The sequence below is a fragment of the Sciurus vulgaris genome (genome assembly GCF_902686455.1).
Source record: "Sciurus vulgaris genome assembly, chromosome: 2".
NCBI classification, from domain to species: Eukaryota; Metazoa; Chordata; class Mammalia; order Rodentia; family Sciuridae; genus Sciurus; species Sciurus vulgaris.
In genome coordinates, this window is record NC_136462.1 from 6,769,630 (window position 1) to 6,797,425 (window position 27,796).

Consider the following 27,796-nt stretch of genomic DNA (forward strand, 5'->3'; position numbering starts at 1 on the left):
GGCACCCATGGACTTGAGAAGATGAGAAAGACCACAAACCATCGGGGAAATGCCCCATGAGAGGGAAGCGCACCCACTCGGCACTGTGGGAAGGGCCCTGACCTGCAGCTACAGACGTGGCGCCAAACCACCCCCAGCCCCTCACCACGGAGAGCCCTGAGCAGGCCACCACGCCCTCTGGGCCTTGGTCTCCTCACCTGTGGAGTGGAACCATCGCTGCAGCTGCTGTAGTAGGAATGCAAAGGCCTCGTGGAAAGTCAGAGGCACAATGGTGACCAGGCAGGGCCCTGACCAGCACCCTCGTCTCCTCTGCCCTGAGTGTACATGGGGCCCAAAGGAGCCATGAGGCCACCTGGGTGGCCCACAAGGAAAGGAGGACACCTGAGGTGGGCTCCAAGTCTACAGTGACCTCAGCCCCCTCCTCAGACCTGCTGGGGCTGGACCAGATCCCCCACGAGATCTTGGGAAAGGCACCAGCCCTGGGACAGCCACACCATTGCAGGGCCAGGCAGGCAGGATGCTGGTCTCAGGGCTCCAGGAACTCTGGTCCCTCCTCTTGCCCCTGGTCGTGCTGCCCAGAAGTGACCACTGGGCATGGAAAGAGGCTAGGCCGGGAGGAGGGCAGCACAGGCCCGCACACCAGCTCTGTCAGCCCTGGTCTACTCTCACCAACACCTAGCAGGAAGCCTCAGGGACTGGGACCGCAGAAGGTACCACAGTGCCTGGGCACAGAGCTAGGGGTAGGAACGCTCCTTCCACTGACGCTGCTCCAAGACTGCTCAGATTCATGCTTGTACCAGCATGATTCCAACTTGCCACCTTTTCAGAGTAGGCACTAAAGCAGAACCTGCCTGAAGACCTTCCTTAGGAGCTGAAGTCCTTACATCTTTCAACAGTAATGGATTGGCAGGAACCCTATACTGGCCCCAACCAAAGGACACCAAGATCAAGTTAAACCTGCTTCACGACAAACTGCATGTCAGAGTTGATTAAAAAGCTGCCTGGTTATCCAAGCCCCACAGCTTGCGGCTGAGACAGTCTCGAACCTTCTGTGGGGAGTTGGGAACCCCCTCCCACTGCCATAAATCACACGCAACATGGGGCCAAGGACCCTCTAGAGAATCCTCCCCAGTGCAAGAGCTGCCCACTTGCCTTGGAACCATGATCCAGAGGAACGCACCTGTCTCCAGGTCTGTGAGGTGCAGAGCAAAGTCGAAACCGCCACTGAGGATGCGCCCGCCACAGGGAGACCACCGGGCAGCCCGCACTGCCTCACTGTGCAGGGAGTATGTCTGCATGCAGCGCCCTGAATCCACGGCGTCCCACACCTACAAAGAAACACAGCACCTGATGTTGGAGGAGGCCCGATCTGGCTGGGCTGGCTGTCTGCGTAGGGCAGAGGCTCATGGCAGGGCTGGACTCCCACTATTTCACCATCAAAATGATATTGAGAGGCTAAAACATGTCTGTGCAGAAATGGGAAGACTTTCTCTGGGGGTAAGAAAACAGTATTTCCAGTGTCTCCACTCCCCTACCCAAGCCCTTCCTGCCTGCTCCTGCCTGCAGGCACCAGAGTGCAGCCCTGTCACAGCCTCGCCTGCATCCCTGTGATCCGTACTGCAGAGAACCCCCCACACAGCCAGGCTGGACACATGGGCTCTGCTTTAAGACTATGGCCCAAGAAGGAGCCTGCCACGCCCAGAGCAAAGGGCAAATATCCACCCTGGCTTCCACAGGGGAGCACACTGAGCTCAGATTCCCAACACCCTCCATGCTGCCTAAGGGTTGCAGAGGCAACCCCACGGCTGCAGGTTGAAGGGGCTGCTCCCAGCACACAGGCGGAGCCAGGCACCTTCACTAGACACGGCTCCTTGCCCATCCCATGAGATGGCCCAGCAGCGCCACCTCTCGGACCTCATCTCCACTCCACTAGGAGGAAGAGACCAGCATGGCGCAAGGCAGGGTGAGGGCTGAGGAGTGACGCGGCCTGGCATGTGGCAGGGTGCCGCGCAGGGCGGGACCACGCTCCTGCTGGACCCAGGCTTGGGGTGTGCTGGATTCTCCACGCTCCTGTCGACCACATCAGGCAAACCAAGCCTCACTTTGCTTAATGAGAGAAATCCACTCAAAGTGCAGCCGCCGCCACCAGGACCCCAGGGTAGCCTCCCGTTAAAGATGAGGAAAGTCGACCTGCCACGTCCTGAGGAGCCTCACGATGCAAGGGGTTGCGTTCTGGAACATGTAAATACCTAAGGTCAGGAGCAGCCTTCGGAGAAGGTTCAGAAAGCTCAGTTCTGCCTTCCTGCCAGGTCAGTGGCTAGGGCTATAAGCTAGGAAACCAAGGAGCAGCAGCACTTGCGTCTAGAGATGCGAGAAGCAACACAAGCAGCAGCCACAGGGTTTCAAAGTACCCGGGAATCCATGCAAGGGGAGTTCTAGGCAGGTAAGTGCTGTTCCTTGAAAACCGTGTACAAATATGATGCATGTAGGAGTAACTAGAGTAAAATGAAGGAACCAGATCTAAGGGTCGACACAGCCAAACAGCAAACACCAACACTGAGTACTCAAAACAGGTATCTATGCGGAGTAGGATGCCATTTTATTCCTAGTAACACATAACACACCACCTCATCCCCATTAAGATGGCTACTAACAAAAGAACAGAAAAAACGAGTGCAGGCAAGGATGTAGAATCAAATCCTCGTGCACTGCTGGTGGGAATGCAAACAGTGCTGCTTTTTATGGAAGACAGTTCCGGTTCCTCAAAAAGTTCAACACAGTCAGGCATGGTGCACACCCTGTGATCCCAGCTACTCTGGAGGCTGAGGCAGGAGGATGGCCAAGTTCAAGGCTAGCCTGGGCAAACTGGGGAGACACTGTCTCAAAATAAAGCATAAAAAGGGGTAGAGGTGTAGCTCAGTGGTAGAGTGCCCTGGGTTCGATTCTTACTGCCACAAAACAAAACAAGGAAAAATGAAACACAGAATCTAGAAATTCCACTGTAGTCTATACCCGAAAAACTGAAACCAGGGTCTTGAGTAGATATTGCACCCCACATTCACAGTGGCATTACTTAACAATAGCTAGAAGGTGCCGCAATCCATGTTGTCCATGGACAGCTGAATGGATAAACAAAGTGTGGCCCATCCACACAGTGGAGCAGTACTCATCCCTGGAAACTGAGGACACCCTGATGCCTCCTGACATCACAACATGGATGAAAACAGTGTGCTTAGTGGAAGAAGTTAGATGAAAAAGAGACTCTACTTACATGAGGTACTCTGAGTAGTCAAAATCACAAACAGGAAGTAAACAGACTGCAGGAGGTCAGGGGGACAAGAGTTGTTTAAAAGGACAGTTTCAGTTTTGCAAGATGGTGGTGATGGTCACACACCGACGTCGATGTACTGAATGCCACCGACCTGCATGAAAATGAATTTTTTGTTGCATTTCACCATGACTTTTAAGAACAGATACCAACAAAATGAAACCCTATCTAGTGTATTCATGCACTGGTAGTAAGACTATAACACGTGCATGGGGTGGTCGTTGCTCCTGGGCTGAAGGAAGGGTGCTGTGAACGCTGCTCAGGGCAGGAGAGAGCAAGAGGGAGAGCGATCCAAAGCGAAGATGCCCAAACGCTTCCCTCTGCAAAGTCCTTCAACCTGTTCGCTCTTCAGATGCTTCCTGCGCACCTGCTATTCGCTAGGCCCTGGAGGAATGGGAGACAAACAGGACTGAAATCCCTATCACCGGAAGAGTCCGCATTCCAGGGAGGGAGAGACACCAAACAGAGAAGCAGAATCAGAGGTTCCTACTGGGCAGTGATAAAGACTGGCATCTTCAAAAATAAGCAGGAGGGCTGGGGCTGCGGCTCAGTGGTGGAGTGCTTGCCTAGGATGCGTGAGGCCTTGGGTTCGATTCTCAGCACCACATATAAATAAATAAATAGTCCATCAACAACTAAAAAATATTTTTTTCTCTTTAATAAATCCTTTAATATGTTTTCTTACTCTTTTTTTTTTCCTAAAAAATATTTTTAAAAAAATAAGGAGGAAAGGAGATTTCAAGGTCAGGGAAGAGGCTGAAATGGCAGCCGGATAGCCAGGTGCACCCCTCTGGGAAGAACTGAAGGGTGACAAAGAGCACTGTGCAGAAATTGAGGGAAGAGCCTCTGGGGCAGGGACAGGAGTATGCCTGGAATGACTAAGCAACAGCAAGGTCAGTGTGCCTGGGGAATGAACAGGATGGGGATAGTGAGAGATGGGCATAAAATCACCAAGCACTCAGGGCGCACAGGCAGGACGTGGGGAGTGGGCTGGCACCACTCCAACAGGACCCTCTGGCTGCCATGCAGGGAAGGGAAGCAGAGGCAGGGGAACCATGAGGAGGCTCCTGCGAGAGTCCAGGGCAGAGAGGAGAAGGGCATGGACCAGACAGAGGCGTGGAGAAGCAGGCCACCTTGGAAGGCAGAACCAAAAGGAACCTTGGACTAGAGGCGGAATATGAGGTCAAGAAAAGAATCCAGAACAACTCCCATGTTTGGGGCCTGAGCACCAAGAGGAGAAGAGTCACAGGGTGGGTGAGCCTACAGGAGGAGCAAGCTGGGGGAAGACCAGCAGGAGCTCCATTCTGAACAACAGGCAGGTGGTCAAGCCACGACAAGATGACCAGAAAAGAGGTCCAGGATGGACACAGACTGTGCAAGTCACTGTCACGGAAATGCTGTCTGTCATGAGCTGGCTGAGCTCTCCAAGGGAATACATGGAGCAGAGCAGAAGGGAGGCCCTGGTCTCAACCTGGGGCCACAGGGTTTACAGGCTGGGAATTGGGAAGGAGATGGAGAGCCAGAAAAGGAGTCTGAGAAGAAGAGGCTAGTGAGGTGGGAGAACAAGAGAGAGGGGTGCCCCAGAAGCCAAGAGAAGGGGCAACTTGAGAAGAGACCCGCCAAAATGTCAAACACAGTTGGTGGTTGATCAAAGATAGGGACAAATCCTTCGCAGGAAGAATGAAACAGGGGGTATCGCAATACCAGAACTTCAACTATACTACAAAGCAATAGTAACAAAAACAGCATGGTATTGGCACCAAAATAGACAGGTAGATCAATGGTACAGAATAGAGGACACAGACACAAACCCAAATAAATACAAATTTCTCATACTACACAAAGGTGCCAAAAATATGCAATGGAGAAAAGATAGCCTCTTCAACAAATGGTGCTGGGAAAATTGGAAGTCCATATGCAACAGAATGAAACTAAACCCCTATCTCTCACCCTGCACAAAACTCAACTCAAAAATGGATCATGGACCTCGGAATCAGACCAGAGACCCTGCATCTTATAGAAGAAAAAGTAGGTCCAAATCTTCAACTTTTCGATGTAGGATGTTCCTTAACAGGACTCCCATAGCACAAGAAATAAAAGCAAGAATCAATAACTGGGATAGAGTCAAACTAAATAGCTTTCTCTCAGCAAAGGAAACTATCAGCAATGTGAAAAGAGAACTACAGAGAGGAAGAAAATCTTTGCCACTCATACTTCAGATAGAGCACTAATTTCCAGAATATATAAAGAACTCAAAAAACTCTACACCAAGAATACAAATAACCCAATCAACAGATGGGCTAAGGAAATGAACAAACACTTCACAGAAGAAGATCTCCAAGCAATCAACAAACATATGAAAAAATGTTCAACATCTCTAGTAATAAGAGAAATGCAAATCAAAACTACCCTAAGATTCCATCTCACCCCAATTTGAAGGGCGATTATCAAGAATACAAGCAACAATAGGTGTTGGAGAGGATGTGGGGAAAAAGGGACACTCATACATTGCTGGTGGGGCTGCAAATTAGTGCAGCCACTCTGGAAAGCAGTGTGGAGATTCCTTAGAAAACGTGGAATGGACCCACCATTTGACCCAACTATCCCACTCCTTGGCCTATACTCAAAGGACTTAAAATCAGCATACTACAGAGATACAGCCACATCAATGTTCATGGCTGCTCAATTCACAATAGCCAGACTGTGGAACCAACCTAGATGTCCTTCAATTGATGAATGGATAAAGAAACTGTGGTATATATATACAATGGAATATTACTCAGCCATAAAGAATGATAAAATTATGGCATTTGCAGGCAAATGGATGAAATTGGAGAATATCATGCTAAGTGAGACAAGTCAATCTCAAAAAACCAAAGGACGAATGATCTGGCTGATATGCAGATGATGACACATAATGGGGGGTGGGAGGGGGGCAAGAATGGAGGAAAGAGGGACTCTATAGAGGGAAAAGAGGGGTGGAGGGATGGGGGGGAAGGAAAAAATAACAATGAATCAAACACCATTTCCCTATGTAAATGTATGATTACACAAATGGTAGGCGTTACTCCATGTACAAATAGAAACATGTATCCCATTTGTTTACAATAAAAATAAATTAAAAAAAAAAAAGATAGGGACAGACCTCTGGATTTCACGACCTCGGCTGCATTAACAAGTGTCTGTCAGGTTACTTTCTGTGCTTCTAATATAAACTTATAGGGCTGGGGATATAACTCAGTTGGTAGAGTGCCTGCCTTGCAAGCACAAGGCCCTGGGTTCAATCCCTGGCACTGCAAAAAAAAAAAAAGAAGGAAAATTATGGATGAAGGAAGGAAAGAAGAGGAGGCAGAGAGCAGAAAGGAAGGGGGATGGAAAGGAAGGCGCAGAGAAAGAGGCAGCAAAGGAAGAGGCAGAGAGGAGAAGAGAGGAAAGAAGAACAGGGGAGAGGAGGAGCAGAGGATGGGGGAAGGATGGTAGCTGTCACAAAGGAAAGATGAATGAGGAAACGCAGGCTCTATGATGCCAAGGCCCAAACGCAGCCCGGCACATGGGAATTCATGCCAGGGCCTCCTAAAGCACCCACACGGGGCTCAAGGTGACCATCAAGCTGACCATCAAGCTGGACACCAGCTAAAAATGCCCCCAGGTGAACAGCATCTGCTGGCTCTCCCAACTGGTATCAACAAGACCAGTCCAGTTGACCACCTCTCCAAACTACCCAGGCAAGGGAGAGAAGAATCTCTGTCAGTCGCTCTCCCTAACTGAATTTAATGTTCGCTATCAGGCTTTAAAGATTAATTCCCAAGCAGTGTGGCAGCCTGAAGTGTCTGCCTTTCCTCAATGAAGTACTCGGAGATCCCAAACTGCCTGTGCAGAAGGAGCTAGGTCTTCTGTCAAATACCACCACAAGACGGTCTACAGGTCCAACCAGGAAACAGACCTGAGACGATATGACAAGCACAACAGGGTGCACTCACTTGCCCAGCCCCCACATGCCCCGGTCCCCATGTGCCCCATGTGCCCCATGTGCCAGGAGTCCCTTGTGGTCTCCCAGGGTTGGAACAGGGCCAAGGACTTTAGCCTCAGGTAGCATTCTTCCTGCCTGCCAGACTTTTGTTTATGATTATATGACAAATGCAATCTCCTTGTAAAATATTCAGACTACACAGAAGTACAGAAAGCAAGATCCCATAGGAATCCACATCAGAATTGTTTCTCTGATTATACTGGAAATAAGTGTACTCTGCAAAAAATATTTGCAAGAACAGAAAAACACACAAAAAAATACAAGCTGTCCCTAACTCCACCACCTGAGACAATGGCCGTCAAGCTTCTTGCCTCCCATGGGGCCTCACCTGCAACTCCAGACTCTGGGACCCTCCTTGTTCAGCCTGGGCTCCTGGCCACTTGGCAGCTCCTGATGCTCCAGAAAATGATTCCAGAGACCACCGCAAACTTGTAGAGCTCAGCACAAGCCTGTGCAGCCAGTGCCCCAGACTCACCGAAGAGCCAGGACCAGTCCGATTGCCTGCAGATGCTGGGGAACCCACGATGTGCGTTCAAGGGCTAGAACTGCCTTGAGTCTACAGAGTAGCTGGGGAGACACCTCAACCAGACTGAATACTCCCACCAAGGAAGAGGACCAAACTCTCTACTTACTCAGGTCTGCTTTGGTATCTCTTAGTGAGTACAGTTTGAAAGTGAAAAAAACTTATACATCTTTTGGCAAATGTAACCCTAATGATCTCCTATTCCAATGACACTATAAATGAGTTTTTAAATTCTGATTTCATATTTCTTTCTGAGCCTTAGTGAACTCCCATCTTAGCTCTAGAAGCTATTTTACAGGTCCAAGGGATCTTCCTGCCCACCCCATCCTGTCATCTGCACACCGCCTCACCTCCTCCAGGGGATGTCTTCTGCTCTCCCGCTTCACTGGCCGCCTCTCCAGTCATGCCAATGACATGTGGGAAATGGGGCCTCTTACCAGCTCAGGGAAGTCCTGCTCTAGTTTGTGGAAACAACTTTTATCAGGAATAAACGCTGGCTACTGTCAAACCACATCGCCTGAAATGATCATATCATTTTTCTTTTCTAGTTGATCATTATTATTTATAGTTGGGTCCTTGATGTTGAATCGCACTGGTTAATCATCAAATGTTAAGCCAAGCTTGCACTTCTGGGACAAATTCTATTCAGTCTCAGTATTTCAAGTTCATACAGTTGAAGTGATTCACCCACATTTTACTTAAAAATTCAGCATTTGAGTTCATGAGAGATGCTGGTCTGTGGCTTTCCCTTATCTGTTTTCTTGGTTTGGCATCAGGGTAATGATGTCCTCATGAAGGGAGTTGGAAGTGCCCCCTCTCCTTGATATTCTGGAATGGTCTGTGTAGAAGTCTGTATTTGCGAGGACTGCTGTAACAAAGTACCACCAACTGGATGGCCTGAGTGACGGAAGTGAGCATCTCCAGTTCTGAAACTGCAGGGCTGGGCCCTTCAGGGGGCTGTGAGGGAGGATCAGATCCAGGCTTGTCTCTGACTCGTCTAGGGCTGTCTTCAAGTCCAGGAGCCATCCGCCTTCCGAGGGTCTCTCTCCGGATCTCCCAGCTGTAAGAACACCTGTCCAATAGGATCAGGGCCCACTGAGACCTCCTTGACTTGACAGCCTCTAACATGCCTCCAAATGAGCCTCCAAATGAGGCCACATCCTCAACTGCTGGGCTAAGACTTCACTACAAACCTGGGGGCAGGGCACAACTCAACCCACAGCAAGCTGGTATTATTTCTTCTGAAGTGCTCGGGAGAATTCATGAGCCAAGGTGTTTAGACCTGTAGTTTGCTCCCTGGGAAGATTTTTAACTACAAATCAACTTTCTTAAATAGATGAGGCTTTCTGGATCTCCATTTCTTCCCAGGTGGGCTTTTAGTATTTGGGTCTTTCAGGGGATTTATTCACGTCATCTAATTTGTGGAATTTGCTGGCAACGTGTATTATCTTAGATCCTGTTAACATCTGCAGGCTCTGTAAGCAAGTCACTTTCCTTACTCCTGATATGGATAATTTGAATCTTCTTGCTTTTACTGAGTCCAGCTAAAGTTACTTTTAAACTCTCATTGGTCTCAAAGAACCACTTTTTTGATTCACTGATTTTTCTCTACTAATTTTCTGTTTTCTATTTCAATTATTTATGATGCTTATTTCCTTTATTTCTTTTATTGTGCTTATTTGGATTGAATTTGCTGTTTTTTTCTGGTGTCTTAAGGTAGAAACTTGGATCACTGAATTGAAAATTTCTCCTCTACTAATATAAAGCATTTGGTGATATAAATTGTGATCTAAGAACTGTTCTAACTAAATCCTACATTTTTTTTATACTGTATTTTTGTTTGCATTCATTTCAAAACATTTTCTAATATCCCTATCAGTTTTTTTTTTCTTTTTCCTTTGACCCACGGAACATGTTTTGTTCAGCTGGGTGCAGTGGTGCACGCCTGTAATCCCAGCTACTCAGGAGGCAGAGACAGGACTTTGGCAGGTTCGAGGCCACCCTGGGCAACTTACCAAGACTCTGTCTCAATACATAAATAAATAAATAAATAAATAAAAAGGGCTGGAGACATGGTTCAGTGGTACAGCACCCCTGGTTCAACTCTCAATACTGCAAAACAAACAAAAAAGTATATGCTGTTTTAATTTGCATTTCTCTAATTGCTAGAGATGTCGAACATTTTTTTCATATATTTGTTGACCACACATATTTCTTATTTTGAAAAGTGTCTGCTCAGATCCTTTGCCTGTTTACTGACCGGGTTATTTGTGGGGGTTGTTTTTGTTTTTGGTACTGGTGATTGAACTCAGGGGCACTCGAACACTGAGCCACATCACCAGCCCTATTTTGTGTTTTATTTAGAGACAGGGTCTCATTGAGTTGCTCAGCACCTCGATTATGATGAGGCTGGCTTTGAACTCGAGACCCACCTGACTCAGCCTCCAGAGCCACTGGGAATATAGGTATGTGCCACCGAGCCTGGTTTGCTTTTGGTGGTTTTTGTTTTTGTGTTTGTTTGTTTTTGTTTTGTTTTATTTTGCTGGTGTTAAGCTTTTTGAGTTCTTTGTACATCCTGGAGATTAACATCTTATCTAAAGTGCAGGTGGCAAAGATTTTCTCCCATTCTGTAGGTTCTCTCTTTATGTTCTTGATTGTTTCCTTTGCTGTGAAGAAGTTTTTTAGTTTGATGCCATTCCATTTATTGATTATTGCTTTTACTTCTTGAGCTGCAAGAGTTAAGGAACTCTTAACACACAAAAAAATACAAGCTGTCCCTAACTCCACCACCTGAGACAATGGCCGTCAAGCTTCTTGCCTCCCATGGGGCCTCACCTGCAACTCCAGACTCTGGGACCCTCCTTGTTCAGCCTGGGCTCCTGGCCACTTGGCAGCTCCTGATGCTCCAGAAAATGATTCCAGAGACCACCGCAAACTTGTAGAGCTCAGCACAAGCCTGTGCAGCCAGTGCCCCAGACTCACTGAAGAGCCAGGACCAGTCCGATTGCCTGCAGATGCTGTTGCCTGGAAGTTCTCTGTCATAGTACCTGCAGGTTTGGTTACACTTGGCTGCCGCCATTTTGAGACAACAGCCAGGCCCCACAGGACCCCTGGCCAGACTGACTGACCGCCACCAAGACCCCCAGACCAACTGACCGCGCCCTATCACCGGGACCCCAGACCAACTGATTACAACCGGCCTCCAGGATCCTACAACCACACCAAACACACCGGACCTCCAGGACCCCTGCCTGACCAACTGCATCCCGCCTCTAGGACCTCCAGCTGACCACGTCCACACCCTGAGCTGCAGCTCCCCATTTGCTGACACATTTCAAAGCCAGAGCGGTCATCTTGGATAATCCTGGAAACTGTAGCTCCGATCTTTAGGTGGGGCAAATCCCATCCTGAGACACCTGATGGAGACTTGAAGCTCATTGTCAGGTTTTATTACTTGGGGAAACTAAGTCTTAAGGAAACTGGGTTTGTACCTGCTTTAAAGTCATATATGATTACTTTGTAACTGGTTAAACAAACAACTGTTACTTAGGTTATAGCAATATTGTTGACACACAAAATATATGAGACTAGGTATGTGTATGCATCTGAGAATTATCTGTCTAAGCCTTGTCTAAGTGTTATGTAAAATGAAAGATTATGTACATTTACTGGCAAGATAACCAGTAAGGGTTCTCTTTTATGCATTGTATCTGACATAGAAGGGCCACACTGTCAAGTTGAAGACCTGTCTCATATCTGTTTGCTTTGACTCAGTCGACTTCTGATCATTAACACTGTTTCCAAAATATATAAGAGATTTAAAGCTGTTCTTTGATTTTTGTGAACCCATGCAGACCTGTGATTATTGTTATCATGCACTCTGAATTCTAAATTGTACTTTAAATTAGTTAAATGCAAAGTTTAGGAGAGCACTTTGTCAAGTTGTTATTCCTTTGAACTAAAATTATCAGTAGCAAGTCTCAGATTTGTACAGAAATAACAAATCTGGTTGGTATTTATTTATGTCATTTCATGTTTTATAGCCGGATAAAGTAACCTGTTGTCAATAAGTCATATGTACAATTTTGTGTTACTCTTCACACAGGAATTGGAATTTAAATGCATTTTTGGAAGATAATAAGGAGATCCTGATCTGTTTAAAGCTGAAACTGTAAAACATGGAAGCATTCTGTCACTTTTTCCACAAAAAGAAAGTTAAAAGCTCTATTACCTTTGCTTTGATGAAGAGCCCCACCTTACCTGAGATAAGGCTCTGCCTCCCACCTTACTCCATGTTAAAATACCTCCAAAATAGGCTAGAGTTCAATTAATTTAAAGTTGTATTCAAAAGATTGATTTTTGTGTGAAGATTATTGAGATCAAACAGGGAATATACTATATAGCTAAGTAAAGGTTCAACATTATTAAAAAAAAAAAAAAAAAAAGACCAAATTTAAGAATTATTGGGATTGAGGAAGGCACAGAGATACACACCAAAGGAGTGAACAACCTATTCAATGAAATAATATCAGAAAATTTCCCAAACCTGAAGAATGAAATGGAAAAACAAATATAAGAGGCTTACAGAACACCAAATGCACAAAATCACAACAGATTCACACCAAGATACATTATAATGAAAATGTCTAACATTCAAAATAAAGATAGGATTTTGAAGGCTGCGAGAGAAAAGCATCAGATTACATATAGGGGGAGACCAATACGGATAGCAGCCGACTTCTCAACCCAGACTCTAAAAGCTAGAAGGGCCTGGACCAACATATTTCAAGCTCTGAAAGAACATGGTTGCCAACCAAGAATCCTATACCGAGCAAAACTAACCTTCAGATTGGAAGATGAAATAAAATCCTTCCATGATCAACAAAAGTTAAAAGAATTTACAAATAGAAAGCCTGCACTACAGAATGTTCTCAACAAAATATTCCATGAGGAGGAAATGGAAAACAACAATGTAGGTCAGCAAAGGGAGGAACTACCTTAGAGAAAAACCACTCAAAGGAGAAACCAAGCCAACTTAAAAACCAAAAATAAGCCAAATGACTGGGAATACAAATCATATCTCAATAATAACCCTGAACGTTAATGGCCTAAACTCCTCAATCAAAAGACATAGATTGGCAGAATGGATGAAAAAGAAAGACCCAACAATATGCTGCCTACAAGAGACTCACCTCAGAAAAAGACATCCACAGACTAAAGGTGAAAGGATGAGAAAAAACCTACCACGCACATGGACTCAGTAAAAAAGCAGGGGTTTCCATCCTTATATCAGATAAAGTGGACTTCAAGCCAAAGTTAGTCAGAAGGGATAAAGAAGGACATTTCATACTGCTTAAGGGAACCATAAATCAGGAAGACATAACGATAATAAATATTTATGCCCCAAACAATGGTGCATCCCTGTACATCAAACAAATCCTTCTCAATTTCAGGAATCACATAGACCACAACACAATAATTCTGGGTGACCTTAATGCACCACTATCACCACTAGATAGATCTTCCAAACACAAACCAACCAAAGAAACCATAGAACTCAATAACACAATCAATAACCTAGTCTTAAAAGACATATATAGAATATTCCATCCATCAATGAGCAGATTCACTTTCTTCTCAGCAGCACATGGAACCTTCTTGAAAATAGACCATATGTTATGCCACAAAGCAGCCCTTGGGAAATGCAAAAAAATAGAGATACTGCCTTGTGTTCTATCAGATCATAATGGACTGAGAGTAGAAATCAATGACAAAATAAAAAACAGAAATTACTCCAACACCTGGAGACTAAATGATATGCTATTGAATGAAACATGGATAACAGAAAACATCAGGGAGGAGATAAAAAAATTCTTAGAGGTCAATGAGAACGACGATGCAACATATCAAAATCTCTGGGACACTATGAAGTTGTACTAAGAGGACAATTCATTGCATGGAGCACATTCCAGAAAAGAATGAAAAGTCAACAATTAAATGACCTAACATTACAGCTCAAAGCCCTAGAAAAAGAAGAACAGAATAACAGCAAAAGTAGTAGAAGACAGGAAATAATTAAAATCAGAGCTGAAATCAATGAAATTGAAACAAAAGAAACAATTCAAAAAATTGACAAAACAAAAAGTTGGTTCTTTGAGAAAGTAAACAAAATAGACAAACCCTTAGCCACACTAACAAAGAGAAGGAGAGAAAAAACTCAAATTACTAAAATTCATGATGAAAAAGGAAATATCACAACAGACACCACTGGGATACAGAACACAATGAGAAGCTATTTTGAAAATCTGTATTCCAACAAAATAGAAACTACTGAAGACATTGACAAATTTCTAGACATATGCTCCTCCCAAACTGAACCAGGAGGACATACACGATTTAAACAGATCAACATCAAGCAATGAAATAAAAGAAGTCATTAAAAACCTACCATCAAAGAAAAGCCCAGGACCAGACGGATTCTCAGCCGAGTTCTACAAGACCTTCAAAGAAGAACTCATTCCAATACTTCTCAAACTATTCCAGGAAATAGAAAAGGAGGGTACCCTACCAAACTCATTCTATGAAGCTAATATCACCCTCATACCGAAACCAGGAAAAGACACATCAAGGAAAGAAAATTTTAGACCAATATCCTTGATGAATATAGATGCAAAGATCCTTAATAAAATACTGGCAAACCGTATCCAAAAAACATATTAAGAAAATCGTGCACCACGATCAAGTGGGGTTCATCCCTGGAATGCAAGGACGATTTAACATTCGTGAATCAATAAATGTAATCCATCGTGTCAATAGACTTAAGGATAAGAATCATATGGTTACTTCAATTGACCCAGAAAAAGCGTTCGACAAAATAAAACACCCCTTCATGCTCAAAACACTAGAAAAAATAGGGATTAGCAGGAACAAACTTGAACATTGTAAAGGCTATTTATGCTAAGCCCATGGCCAACATCATTCTTAATGGAGAAAAACTGAAACCATTCCCTTTAAAAACGGGAACAAGATAGGGATGTCCTCTTTCACCACTTCTATTCTACACTGTCCTCAAAACTCTAGCCAGAGCAATTAGGCAGACCAAAGAAATTAAAGGGATATAAATAGGAAAAGAGGAACTTAAGCTGTCACTTTGAATGATTCTATATTTAGAGGATCCAAAAACCTCCTCCAGAAAACTTCTAGACCTCATCAATGAATTCAGCAAAATAGCAGGTTATAACATCAACACGCATAAATCTAAAGCATTTTTATACGCAAGCGACAGAACAGCTGAAAGGGAAATGAGGAAAACAACTCCATTTGCAATAGCCTCAAAAAAAAAAAAAAATAATACTTTGGAATCAATCTAACCAAAGAGGTAAAAGATCTCTACAATGAAAACTTCAAAACATTGAAGAAAGAAATTGAGGAAGACCTTAGAAGATGGAAAGATCTCCCATGTTCTTGGATAGGCAGAATTAATATTGTCAAAATGGCCATACTACCAAAAGTGCTATACAGATTCAATGCAATTCCAATTAAAATCCCAATGATGTACCTTACAGAAATAGAGCAAGCAATCATGAAATTCATCTGGAAGAATAAGAAACCCAGAATAGCTAAAGCAATCCTTAGCAGGAAGAGTGAAGCAGGGGATATCGCAATACCAGAACTTCAACTATACTACAAAGCAATAGTAACAAAAACGGCATGGTATTGGCACCAAAATAGACAGGTAGATCAATGGTACAGAATAGAGGACACAGACACAAACCCAAATAAATACAAATTTCTCATACTAGACAAAGGTGCCAAAAATATGCAATGGAGAAAAGATAGCCTGTTCAACAAATGGTGCTGGGAAAACTGGAAATCCATATGCAACAGAATGAAACTAAACCCCTATCTCTCACCCTGCACAAAACTCAACTCAAAATGGATCATGAACCTCAGAATCAGACCAGAGACCCTGCATCTTATAGAAGAAAAAGTAGGTCCAAATCTTCACCTTGTTGGCTTAGGATCAGACTTCCTTAACAGGACTCCCATAACACAAGAAATAAAAGCAAGAATCAATAACTGGGATAGATTCAAACTAAATAGCTTTCTCTCAGCAAAGGAAACTATCAGCAATGCGAACAGAGAGCCTACAGAGTAGGAGAATATCTTTGCCACTCATACTTCAGATAGAGCACTAATTTCCAGAATCTATAAAGAACTCAAAAAACTCTACACCACGAATACAAATAACCCAATCAACAAATGGGCTAAGATTATGAACAGACACTTCACAGAAGAAGATCTACAAGCAATCAACAAACATATGAAAAACTGTTCACCATCTTTAGTAATAAGAGAAATGCAAATCAAAACTACCCTAAGATTCCATCTCACCCTAATTTGAATGGCGATTATCAAGAATCCAAGCAACAATAGGTGTTGGAGAGGATGTGGGGAAAAAGGGACACTCATACATTGCTGGTGGGACTGCAAATTAGTGCAGCACTCTGGAAAGCAGTGTGGAGATTCCTTAGGAAACGTGGAATGGACTCACCATTTGACCCAGCTATCCCACTCCTTGGCCTATACCCAAAGGACTTAAAATCAGCATACTACAGAGATACAGCCACATCAATGTTCATGGCTGCTCAATTCACAATAGCCAGACTGTGGAACCAACCTAGATGTCCTTCAATTGATGAATGGATAAAGAAACTGAGGTACATATATACAATGGAATACTACTCAGCTACAAAGAATAATAAAATTATGGCATTTGCAGGCAAATGGATGAAATTGGAGAATATCATGCTACGTGAGATAAGCCAATCTCAAAAAAGCAAAGGACAAATGATCTCGCTGATAAGCGGATGATGACACATACTGGGGGTGGAGGGGGCAAGAATGGAGGAAGGAGGGACTGCATAGAGGGAAAAGAGGGGTGGGAAGGGTGGGGGGGGGGAAAATAACAGAATGAATCAAATATCATTACACTATGCCAATGATTATGCAAATGATATGCTGTTATTCCATGTACAAACAGAAACAACATGTATCCCATTTGTTTACAATAAAAATATACTAAAATAAAAAAAAAAAAGAAAAACAGAAAAAAGATTTTTATGTGTTGTTCAGTTTCCAAACATTTGGGGATTTTCCTGATTATCTTCATTACTGGTTTTCTATTTAAACCCGTCTGAGTTTAGAATATCCTCTGACTTATTTCAATCCTCTTAAATTTGCTGATAGGTTTGTTTCAGAGCCCGTCTTGGTGGACAATCTGTGTGTGCCTGTAAGAATGTGTTCCACTGCTATTGCACAGGGTCCCTCAAATGCCAGTCAAGCCAATTGGGTGACCCTGCTGTTCTAAGCTTCTCTGTCTTCTCCGATTTTCTGTCTACTTGATCTATTGGTTACTGAGAAAGGGGCTGAGCTCTCCAGCTACCCGTGTGGATTTTAGTGCTGCTCCACTATGTCCTGTCAGTCTCTTCATATATTTCACAGCTCTCATTGTGCATGCAGATAACCTACTCTCTGTGTAGGCACTAGTGCTAGGCACCTGACACACATTCTGTGATGGACAGACCCCTCTGTTGTCCTAAGAATGCTCTCTGTATCCCTGGAAACATTCCTTGCTCTGAAAATTTGCTCTGTCTGACATTTATCTAGTCACTCTGGCTTTCTTTCATCACTAGTTTAGGTGATCTTTTTTGAACTTTTACATTTAACCTTTTCGTGTCTTTCCAATTAAAAGTGGGTTCGTTGTAGGAGTTGTATAATTGCGTACTGCCTTTTTATCCCACCTCATGATCTCTGTCTTTTTAATAGGTGTTTGGATCTTTTCATCCATTATTGATATGGTTAGGCTTAAATCTTACTATTTGTTTTCAACTTATCCATCTGTTCTTTATTCCTTCCTCTTTTTTTATCTTTTGTTATTTCACTTCCCATTGCTAGACTTAGACCATAAGTCTTTCTTTCTTTGTCTTATTACCAGTTGCCTTAAGGTTCACAGCATCTATTTTCAACATATCAGTCTAGTCCCAAGTAATATCACCACTTTCCTTATACACAAGAGCATAAAACACATACATCATTCCCCCATCCCAGCCTTTGTGATTTTATTGTATCTTTTACATCTCCACATGTTATAAACTGTGTGATAAATTATTGTTTTTATTTTAACAGTCAATCATCATTGAAAGTGAGTTTTAAAGAAGAACAAAGAGTATTTTGCATTACCCACATATTTAGCATTTCATGTTCATCAAAACTCTGCGTACATACAGACTTCTACCTGGTATCATTTTCCTTCTGCCTTAAGGGCTCCTTTTATTAATATTTCCTGTAATGCAAGTAGCTTATAATGCTGGTGATGAATCACTCCAGCTTTTACATGTCTGAAAAAGTATTCCGCCTCTCCTTTTTAAAGAATATTTCACTGGGTATTAAGTTCTAGGTTGATGACAGTTTTTGGTTTGGGTTTTCCTTCCAGTACTTTAAAACTGAGTTCCTCTATCTTCTGGCATTACTTCCAATGAAAGGTTTGGGGTCACTCTTGTCTTTGCTCCTCTGAATGTAATGCCTTCTACCCCTGCTCTGTCACTTTAAAAGATTTGCCCCCTTTATCATTGATGATAAGAAATTCCATTCTAATATCTTTCATGAGCTTTCTTCGTGTTTCTTGGACCAGGGGCTCACTGAAGTTCCCGGATCTGTGGGTCTGTGATTTTCATCAGAAGGAAAACTTTCAGATAGTATTCCTATAACCACCTTTTCTGCTGAGGACTACCATCTCATGTGTATTGGGTGAACCTAAACTTGTTCCACAACTCACAGTTTCTCTATTCAAGCTTTTTTCTCTATTTCATTTTGGATAGTTTCTACATCTTCAAGTTTGCAAATGTTTTTACAGTTTACCTGAGTTTTATCTCATGTGTTGTTTTTCACTGAAGACTTTTCTCAAACTCAAGAAGTTCAAGTTGACTTTTGACTATCTTCATGTCTTTCTCTCTCTCTCTCTCTCTCTCTCCTGCTTCATGTTTTTCTACTTCTTTGCATTTGCCTTGTAATCTTTATTTGCAAGCCAGACACGGGGAATTTTACTTTACTGGATGTTTTATATTTCTGTATTCCTATAAATACTCTTTCAGTTTGTTCTGGGACATAGTTAAATTGCTTGGAAACACATGCTTCTTGCCAGGTTAGCTCCTAAGCTTTCTTAGGAGAGAACAGAGTAGCATTTAGTTTAGGGTCATTTTATCCCACCACTGACTCAAGTCCCTTGTAGACTGTGAGGACCTGCCACTCTGGCTTGGGGAAAGTGAACTTTGCCTGTGTTATGAGATCCGGGGTTGCTCTCGCTGTTCCTTCTGGGCGGTTCCTTCCCACCTCAAGGAATGTACACACACACACACACAAGCTGCTCAGAGTCCACTGAGGACATGGGGAGCTTCCCAGAGTGCTAGAGCTCTCTCTCCCTGTAGAGTGCTCTTCTCTGGCTCTGTCCCGAGAATTCCATCTGACTTGGCATCTCTGGACTCCCAGCTCCACCTCCCCAACTCGGGGAAGTCTCTGGGCTCCCCATTTCTCCCTCGGCACTGCAGTCTGGAGGCTCTGAACAGACAGTAGCAGAGCGACCACGGGCCTCGCCTCACGGCTTCTCCTCGCAGGGCACACTCCGCACGCCTGGCGCTCAGTGTCTGGACCCTCTCTGCCTAGTTTTGGTTGTTTAAGTTGGAGCACAATGTCAAGAATGGTGGTGCACACCTGGGGCCCCAGTTGTTCAAGACGTCGATCCCAAGGTCAGGTCAGCCTGGGGAACTTTGCGAGACCCTGTTTCAGAATGAAAATCTAACAGAAGTGGGGATGCAGCTCAGGGGTAAGGCTCTGGACTTCCACTCCCCAGCACCAAACATGGATCAGAATAAAGAGACTGCAGAGGTACCCAGGCCCCAGTGCTTTACTTTGATCAACCAAAGGCCCGAGTCCCATGGATCATCCTGAAACGTGTGGCCTGATTACCACATATCCAGAGCTTTGCTTCTTTGTTAGGTGTCTTATTTTTTATCACTAACAACCACACTGTGATCGGTACAGAGACCTGTATCATTTGATTCCCTTCTGAACACACTGAGACTTGCTTCGCAGCCTCCTTAGCAAACCAGCATCCGAGGCTGATGAGCACATAAGTGTGTTACACGTGCAGCCCACACACCATTCTGGTTTACACTTCATGGTTTGTTGAGCTGTTCATCTACCGACTGCTTAGATTATGTGGATAATTACCACTTTAGAGTTTGGGTTTTTTTTTAAGGGGGCACGGGGGGTTAAACAGGGATTGAAACCAAGGGCACTTAATCACTAAGTCACATCCCCAGTCCTTTTTTTATATTGAGAGAGGGTCTCCCTAAGTTGCTTAAGGCCTCACTAAGTTGCTGAGGCTGGCTTTGAACTTGCAATCCTCCTGCCTCAGTCTACCGATCCACTGGAATTACAGGTGTGCACACCACACCACTTATTCTTACTTAAATGCTATGACAAATTTCTGTCAAGCATTTGCCCACTGCTACCAGGTGTGCGTACAGGTGTACTGACTTCCTGAGCAACGATCCTTTTGATCGTTTCACCATGTAGGACATCCCGAGGTCCACATTATCCATCAGTCCTTACAGACTTCTTGTGCTGACCATTTGAACGTTCTTCATCCCACTGATTTGCTCTTAGCCTATCAGTTCCTTTTTTATTTAAATAGCATCACTTCTCAGCAGCATGTGGCTGCCTATGCTTCTGGATCCACCCGACAATCTCTTTCTACCCACTTTTCATGTAATTGTTGACATGATCAGATTTACAGCTATCATTTTACTATTTATTTCCTCTTTTAACCTCTTTTTTAATTTTTCTCCTTTCTTGTGCAATAACAATATTTCACTGTTCTGTTTTACCTATCTGTATTTATCTATATCTACCTATCTATCTCTCTCTCTCTCTCTCTCTCTCTCTCTCTCTATATATATATATATATATTTTTTTTTTTTTTTTTTTTTTTTTTTTTTTTTTGCAGTGCTGGGGATTGAACCCAGGGCCTTGTGCTTACGAGGCAAGCACTCTACCAACTGAGCTATATCCCCAGCCCCTAGATATATTTCTTTATATTATTTTTAATGGTTCCTCTAGGAATTAAAACATACATTTTGGGGGGGAAGTGGGTACCAGGGCTTGAACTCAGGGGTACTCAACCACTGAGCCACATTCCCAGCCCTATTTTGCATTTTATTTAGAGACAGGGTCTCACTGAGTTGCTTAGTGCCTCACCATTGCTGAGCCTGGCTTTGAACTTGAGATCCTCCTGCCTCAGCCTCCCAAGCTGCTGGGATTACAGGTATGTGCCACCGTACCTGGCAAAACATACATTCTTAACATTTTATAGTCTGCCCACAGTTGATATTGTACCAATTCACATTAAAAAAGCTTACAACTATATATGTCCTTTACCAACCCCCATCATTTATTATAGCCACTGTACATATTACATTTACAGATGTTACAAACCGCACAATGCAACTTTTTTTTTCTTTTTGCTTTAAATAGTTGATGTAGTCTTTTTAAGGTGAAAAAAAATTTTTCTATATTTTCCCACACACTTACCATTTCCAGGGCTCTTCACTCTTTCATGGTTCCAGGTCTGACCTCTTACCCAACATCACTTTCCTTCCCCTGAAGAACTTTCTTTAACATTTCTGTGATACACTTCTGCTGGCAATGAATTCTCATTTAGTTTTCATTTATCCAAAAGAAGGAGACAGAATCACAGCTTGACAACTTTTAAGCCTCAATCAGCACTTCAGGACACCATTCCATCATCTCTGGACCTCATAATTTCTGATGAGAAGTCTGTGATTTTCACATTATTTCCCTCCATGTGACATCCATTTTTCTCTGATTTCAAGATTTTCTCTTCATCTTTTATTTCCAGAGGTCTGGCTATGATATGCCTGGGTGTGCTTTTCTTTACATTTGTACTGTTTGGTGTTTGCACAGTATTTTTTAAATTTGTAAATATATATATTTTATCAAATTTGAGAGCTTTTCTGATGTTATTTATTAAAAATACTTTTTTCTTTTGCATTCTCTCTTACCTTCTAGAACTCCAATTACTTATATAATAAATAGATCTTCCAAAAACGTCCACAAGTCCCTGAGTATCTTTTCTTTTTTTTCTGTTGTCAGGTTGAATAGTTTGTAGTGATTTATCTCCAAGTTCACTGACTTTCTTCTGTCATCTCCATTCTGCTATGTAATCTAAGTGGTAAATTCTTCATTTCAGATACGGTATTTTTCAGCTCTAGGATTTGTTTTTCTTGCAGTTTTCATTCCTCTACTGAGGGTTCCTATATTTTCACTTGTTGTGATGTTGTGTGCCCTTGACCACACCCACGATGGCTTTTTAAAACACTTGCCTGCCAGTTTCGACATCCGCATCACTGTGGAAACAAGACTGCACTCCCTCCCTCTCCCTCTGCACCTCTCCTGCATATGAGAGTTACTGAGGTCTTTACTAGGGGCCCCACACATGTCAGGCATGTGCTCCACCACTGAGCTGCAGCCCCAGTTCTTTTAAAATGTTGAGACAGGGCCTTCCTAAATTGCTTAAGGCTAACCTCAACCCTGTGATCCTTCTGCCTCAGTCTCCAAAGAAGCTGAGATTACAGATGTGTGCCACCACTCCCGCAGCCTTTTTTTTAAATATGAACCTCCCCCCCTTTCCTGTTTCTTGCTTTATCTAGTAATTTTGGGTAGAATACTGGAGATTACAAAATGTACGGTGTATTTTGTATTAACTCTAGATTCTGTTATGTTCCTTAGAAACAAGCTTATCAATTTAAAAAAAAAAATCAAGCAGCTAAAACCTCTACTCAAATTCCAAACTCCGCTCCTCCCCCTCTTGGTGGTACACAGCAGTAGAAATTCCTATTCGAATCTCTCAGCCTCAGTTGAGCCGCATCATCCGTTCCATGCACAGATCCAGCAGTCATCCAGAAATTTGGGCAGAGTTTATACAAAGACTTTGTGGCTCTACCTCTCTGAGTTTTCCTTTCTCATATTTCCATCCTCACTTTACAGGTGCTATGGTCACCCCAAATTCTGTCCTCTGCTTCTTCAGGTCAGTAACATTGCTCAGGCAGAAAAATATAAAAGTAGGAAATCCACACAGAGCCATTTCCTTCTTCTAAAAGAAACTTTGGTTTCTGCCTGCTTTGTATTGTTACTCGACCGATACCTCCAGGTGTTATCATAGCCGTTCTACAGTTTGTGATTATTAGCCACCAGATCTATTGTTTTATTGCTGGAAGGCAGACCTAATTTTAAGCACCCGCTGTGCGGTATTGGAGAGTAACACTTCACCCCACCTCCTCCCTGACCTCAGCTCTGTACACACTCTATTACTTTGTTACTTCAGAAAACATCCTTCCACTTCCAGCACTGTGGCAGGAACACTAAGGAGAGCGAGGGGATCCGTTTTTGTCCTTAGGTAAGCCACTGTGTCACAGACAAGAGGACGGCCAGTGTGATCAACAAACCAGTCTTGTTCACTGCAGACTTGAACCCAGAACTAGCAATGAACTGAAGAGCCCTCCCACGCCACTCCTCGCCCAGAGCTTCACAAAGACTCAGGGTTTCTAGCACTCAGGGCGCAGGAGTCTTAGCCAATTTCATTCGTTCTAACGGGAAGGTACCCTGGCAGAAGCCTGGGTGACAAGGGGATCACGTTTGCAGAAACAGCAAGAGCAAATGGGGCGTTTGCATTTTTTGCACCATCCTCCTAAGCGCTTCCTGGAATATTTTCTATGTCAAAAGATGCAAGATCTCTCAACGCAAAGGTTGAGGAGAAACTTGATCAGAATCTGTAAGTACATGAACTAATTATGCAGGAAATTCTACGAAATTATTCTCTCTATTCAATAAGGTCAGAACAAAGGAAAGGAGTTTTAAATGTCAACAGAGACTGTAAAAGGGCACAGAAGAGTTTTCTCAGAGTAAAAAGGATGAAGAGCAAGACATCAAGAGGGAGCTGAGGAGTACAAGGAGAGCCGGGGGGTCTGGAGGTCACAGAGTGGGGACCATTGGCCAGCAGTGCAGACCCCAGCAGAGAGGAATCTGTCCAGTGCAGGGATGGGGGTTGTCTAAGAAGTGATCCATCCTCTTTTCAAAAGCATCCAGTCCTGGATGTCACGCTGAGGTGAGCTTCATCAGCTTGCCTCCACTGCAGGTGACAATCATTGCATTGTGAAGACACTCTGGGCCAGGAATGCTCTGGCACAGTCTACAAGTCAGTCCTCATCAGAACCCTGTGGAACAGGCCTCATGAGCTCACTGTACAAGGGAAGAGGTTTCCTCTCCCTGGTCGCACTGCGACAGGGACTCGGAGCCAGGCAGTCTAGCTCAAGAGTCTGCAGGATCAGCCACTGTGCTCTTCCACCACCCCCTGCAGTGTCCAAGGCCCAGCCTCTGCTCTAATCCTGCGCTCTGGAGTAATACAGCTTGAAGCCAGAGGAGCCCTCCTCCCTGTTGGCCTCTCAGTTGCTTCGTGGTGACCTCCCTCACAGGAGCGCCGGCTCCTAACTTGGTTGTCCAAAGTACTGCATCCTCCTCTCTGCCCTTTCTCCCTCTCCTGTGGGCTCTGTCTCCAAAATGTGCCCCAAATCCCTCTGCTGCTACTGTCCTCCCCGCTCCCTGCAGGGTCACAACAGCCTCAAAGCCAAGTATCCATTTCATAAAATAAAAAAAAAAAAAAAAAAAAAAAGGTCATGCAGATGAATGCTAGTGGCGGCTATACACTCCTGTGGATGCATCTAATGTGCATGAGCTATGTGCTTGGAAGTGATGAAGATGGTGGATAGTATGTGAATTCTTCCAGAATGAACTTTTGGAGAAAAAAAATAAAACAGCTTCTCAATGTCCACTCTTGCCCCAAGTCTACTGCCACGTGGCAAGCTGAGTGCACTCTCACCCAGAAGTCAGGGCACATCTCTCCTCTGGCACACTCCAGGGCGAGCCTCATACGGGAACAGAACCCACGTCACCTGTCCCGACTCTCCTCCAGTCACGATGGCCTCCTGGCTGCTGCTCACATGCATCATCTCCCCCTCAGGGGGCCTGTGCACCTGCTCTGCCCACCAACACGCTCTTATCCAGACAGACACCAGCACAGGCTGCTGCGCAGAGGTGCTGCTCCCACCTTTGCCTTCAGCTCAGCTGGCTCTCCTTTCCTTAGTGCATGTTTCTCCCTCATTTACGTGTTTGTTTGTCTGTTTGTTGTCTCTTTCTTCCACTTAAACCTAAGCTCCATGAGTTGAGAGATAATTGTCTGTTTTATTCACTTCCATATCCCAGTGTCTTGAAATGAGTCTGGCACTAAGAAGCTCAATAAATGTCTGTCTGATGGATGAAGGCATGGATGGATGGATGGATGGATGGATGGGTGGTAAAGTGGTGGTGCCTGACCGCATGGACGGGCAGGTGGGTGGCGAAGCCCTTTTACGGACCTCTCTGAGTTGAACATCACATTTGTCCTTGGGTCACAGGCCTTTCCCGTCCGTGCTGTGCTTAGCCTGAAGACGGAGAGTGAAAGGAGTTTGAGACTGCTCCTACTCTTCCACCTCAAGGACTCCTTCCTTCACTGAGCTGGGGGAGGAGGGTGTGGCTTGTCAGAATGAGCAGGAAACTATCACGGCCTCGTGTTAACGTTCATGCTCTGCGTTCCGAACTGCAAGCACGCAGTCCTCACAGAGGCTCGTGACGCTGCCGGGACGGCCATCATCTCCACCCTGCAGGTGTCCTCAGGCTTACAAGAATTGGGTGACTCTCATTCACCGCCTGGGATTATCCAGTAGACATTCAGTCAGAGGCCACTACGTGCCTCGCACTTGCTCACTACCCCAACGGCTCGAGAACATAAGAACTCACGAGAACCTAGGAGAAGAGCAACACATGAGCACTCTGACGGCTGGGGCAAGCCCTGTGGAAGAACAGAACTGGGTTCTGGGGCTAACAATGGCGAGGGGAACTGGGGAGGGGTGGGCTCCTGCTGAGGAGGGTGACGGACATGGGGAGGCAGGTATCTCCAGGCCGTGGAGGCTACAGGCAAGGCCTGTGGAGGGGTCAGCAGCACAGGCCAGAGGGACTGGCAGCCAGCATGTCTGGAGCTCTGGGTGAAGACGCAGAGCACAGAAGTAGCAAAACAGGAGTCACACGGGGCCTGGCAAACACTGGCAGCATTTTGTCACCTTTTTCTTCCACATAAAATGGAAGGCTACTGAAGCGGGGTTAAGCAGCAAGCAAAACAATAATCATCATTTCTGAGGGCTCTCTGGCTGCCTTAGGAGAGGTCGGGATAACTCAGTGAGACTCCAGAGGGCATCCAGAGGGCAGAGCACAGACGGGGGCCCCGTGGGAGCAGGCAAGTCAGAGCATCATGGCACCTGGGACGTCCATCTGGGAGTAGGGCCACCAGGACCACGGGACTGCAGGGCAGACAGGGTAGGAGAATAGCTGAGAAGGTGGGTGCCACAACACACGAGGGGACAGCAGGGTGCAGGGGAAGACGCTGGTCACACCATCACGAGAGACAGGGACAACCCAAGCCTGGCCTTTTCATTCCTACCACCAAGGCCTGGGTCCCCTTGACAAGCGACAGCACTGGAAGCTGCTTTAACACCCCCTATCTCTGTGTCTTCCATAGGTGGGGACCAAGGGATGTTCCTGGAAGGTACTGACGGGGGTTCCTTGAACAAGGTCTGATTTGAGGTCCTGAATGCAGCACTGAGTTCACCCCTGGCTGAGCACCTCGCTCCGACGGCAGCAGCCTAATTCCTCTGAGGGCCTGGTGTGGGTGGGACCCTGGGTGCTGGTATCACACGCGATTGCATCCAGGGAACAGGCCTCCTGACCTCAGCTTCTGCGGAGAACAGCTGAAACAGCCTCCCCTGTGCAACGATCAGCCAGGGCAGGGCCCAGAATACAGGTGACCAGCAAGTGTGGGCACTCAGGTCCCACTGCCATGGTAACCTCCACAGGCCAGTTCCCGGCTGCTTCTGCTCCCAAGGAGGGCTTCCAGGGCAAGTCTGTGGGCAGGCTCCAGCAGGCCCCTCTGCAAAGTCAGCCTCCTGGATGGAGTTGGAAGTAACCCTTCCACACGCATGAAAATGAGTTCCAGCCCCTCACCCCAAAACTCCATCAGAGGCCCAGTAAGAAGGCACTCTCCAAGCCTCCACTTGCAAGCCCTTCCCTAGCTGTGGGCTTTGGACAGGCACACTGAGCTCAGCGGGCTGTGAACAGAACCATGCAGTGGAAATGCCTTCCATGACAAAGGGGTCCCTGCCCTGCCCAGCCTTCCCCCCCGGTTCACCGACATCCTTGCACACTACATTCTAGCTGTGTTCTTCACAACCTGTGGCCTCACACAGGCCCTTCTCTCTACCTGAAGCACGCCCACCCCCAGCCCTGGTTAGCCCAGCTCTCCCTCCGATCGCAGGTGATATGCTCCTTCCTCCCAACCTCCCCAGGCCTGGTCAGGCCTGATGGACATTCCCACAGTACCACACACCATCTGGTAAAGATCTGGTGGCCATCTGGCCTCCCCCTTCTTTGAGATGAGCAAAAAGTGGCCTCACGGTCACTGGGGTGGTCAGTGGGACCGTGCAGCTGAGTGGGCATCGTGTCTCCATCTCGGCCTTTCTCGGCCCCCCGTTGTGCTACTTGCCTAGCTTTTCTAATGTGAACAAACACTTGCATTTTTATAATCAACCCCATGGCCACCATATTTAAATGTCCACATGCCCCACATGGCCAGGAATCCACGCAGGTGACAGAATCTTCTCAGCCCTCTCACCCCTTGGAGGTGGTACACTGG

General features: G+C 45.1%; 1 protein-coding gene across 2 annotated transcripts in view; it reads right to left on the reverse strand.

Annotated features, from left to right (window-relative positions):
- Positions 1-27,796, reverse strand: part of WDR25 (WD repeat domain 25) — a 136,842-nt gene that overhangs the window by 55,773 nt on the left and 53,273 nt on the right. Inside the window, exons 2-3 of one of the 2 annotated variants that reach the window (XM_079129507.1) lie at positions 21,199-21,281; positions 1,153-1,328 (exon numbers count right to left, since the gene is read on the reverse strand). In XM_079129507.1, coding sequence (XP_078985633.1) covers positions 1,153-1,328; positions 21,199-21,281 — 259 coding nt within the window. The remainder of the gene's footprint in view (positions 1-1,152; positions 1,329-21,198; positions 21,282-27,796) is intronic. The other variant, XM_079129508.1, reaches the window with a different exon arrangement.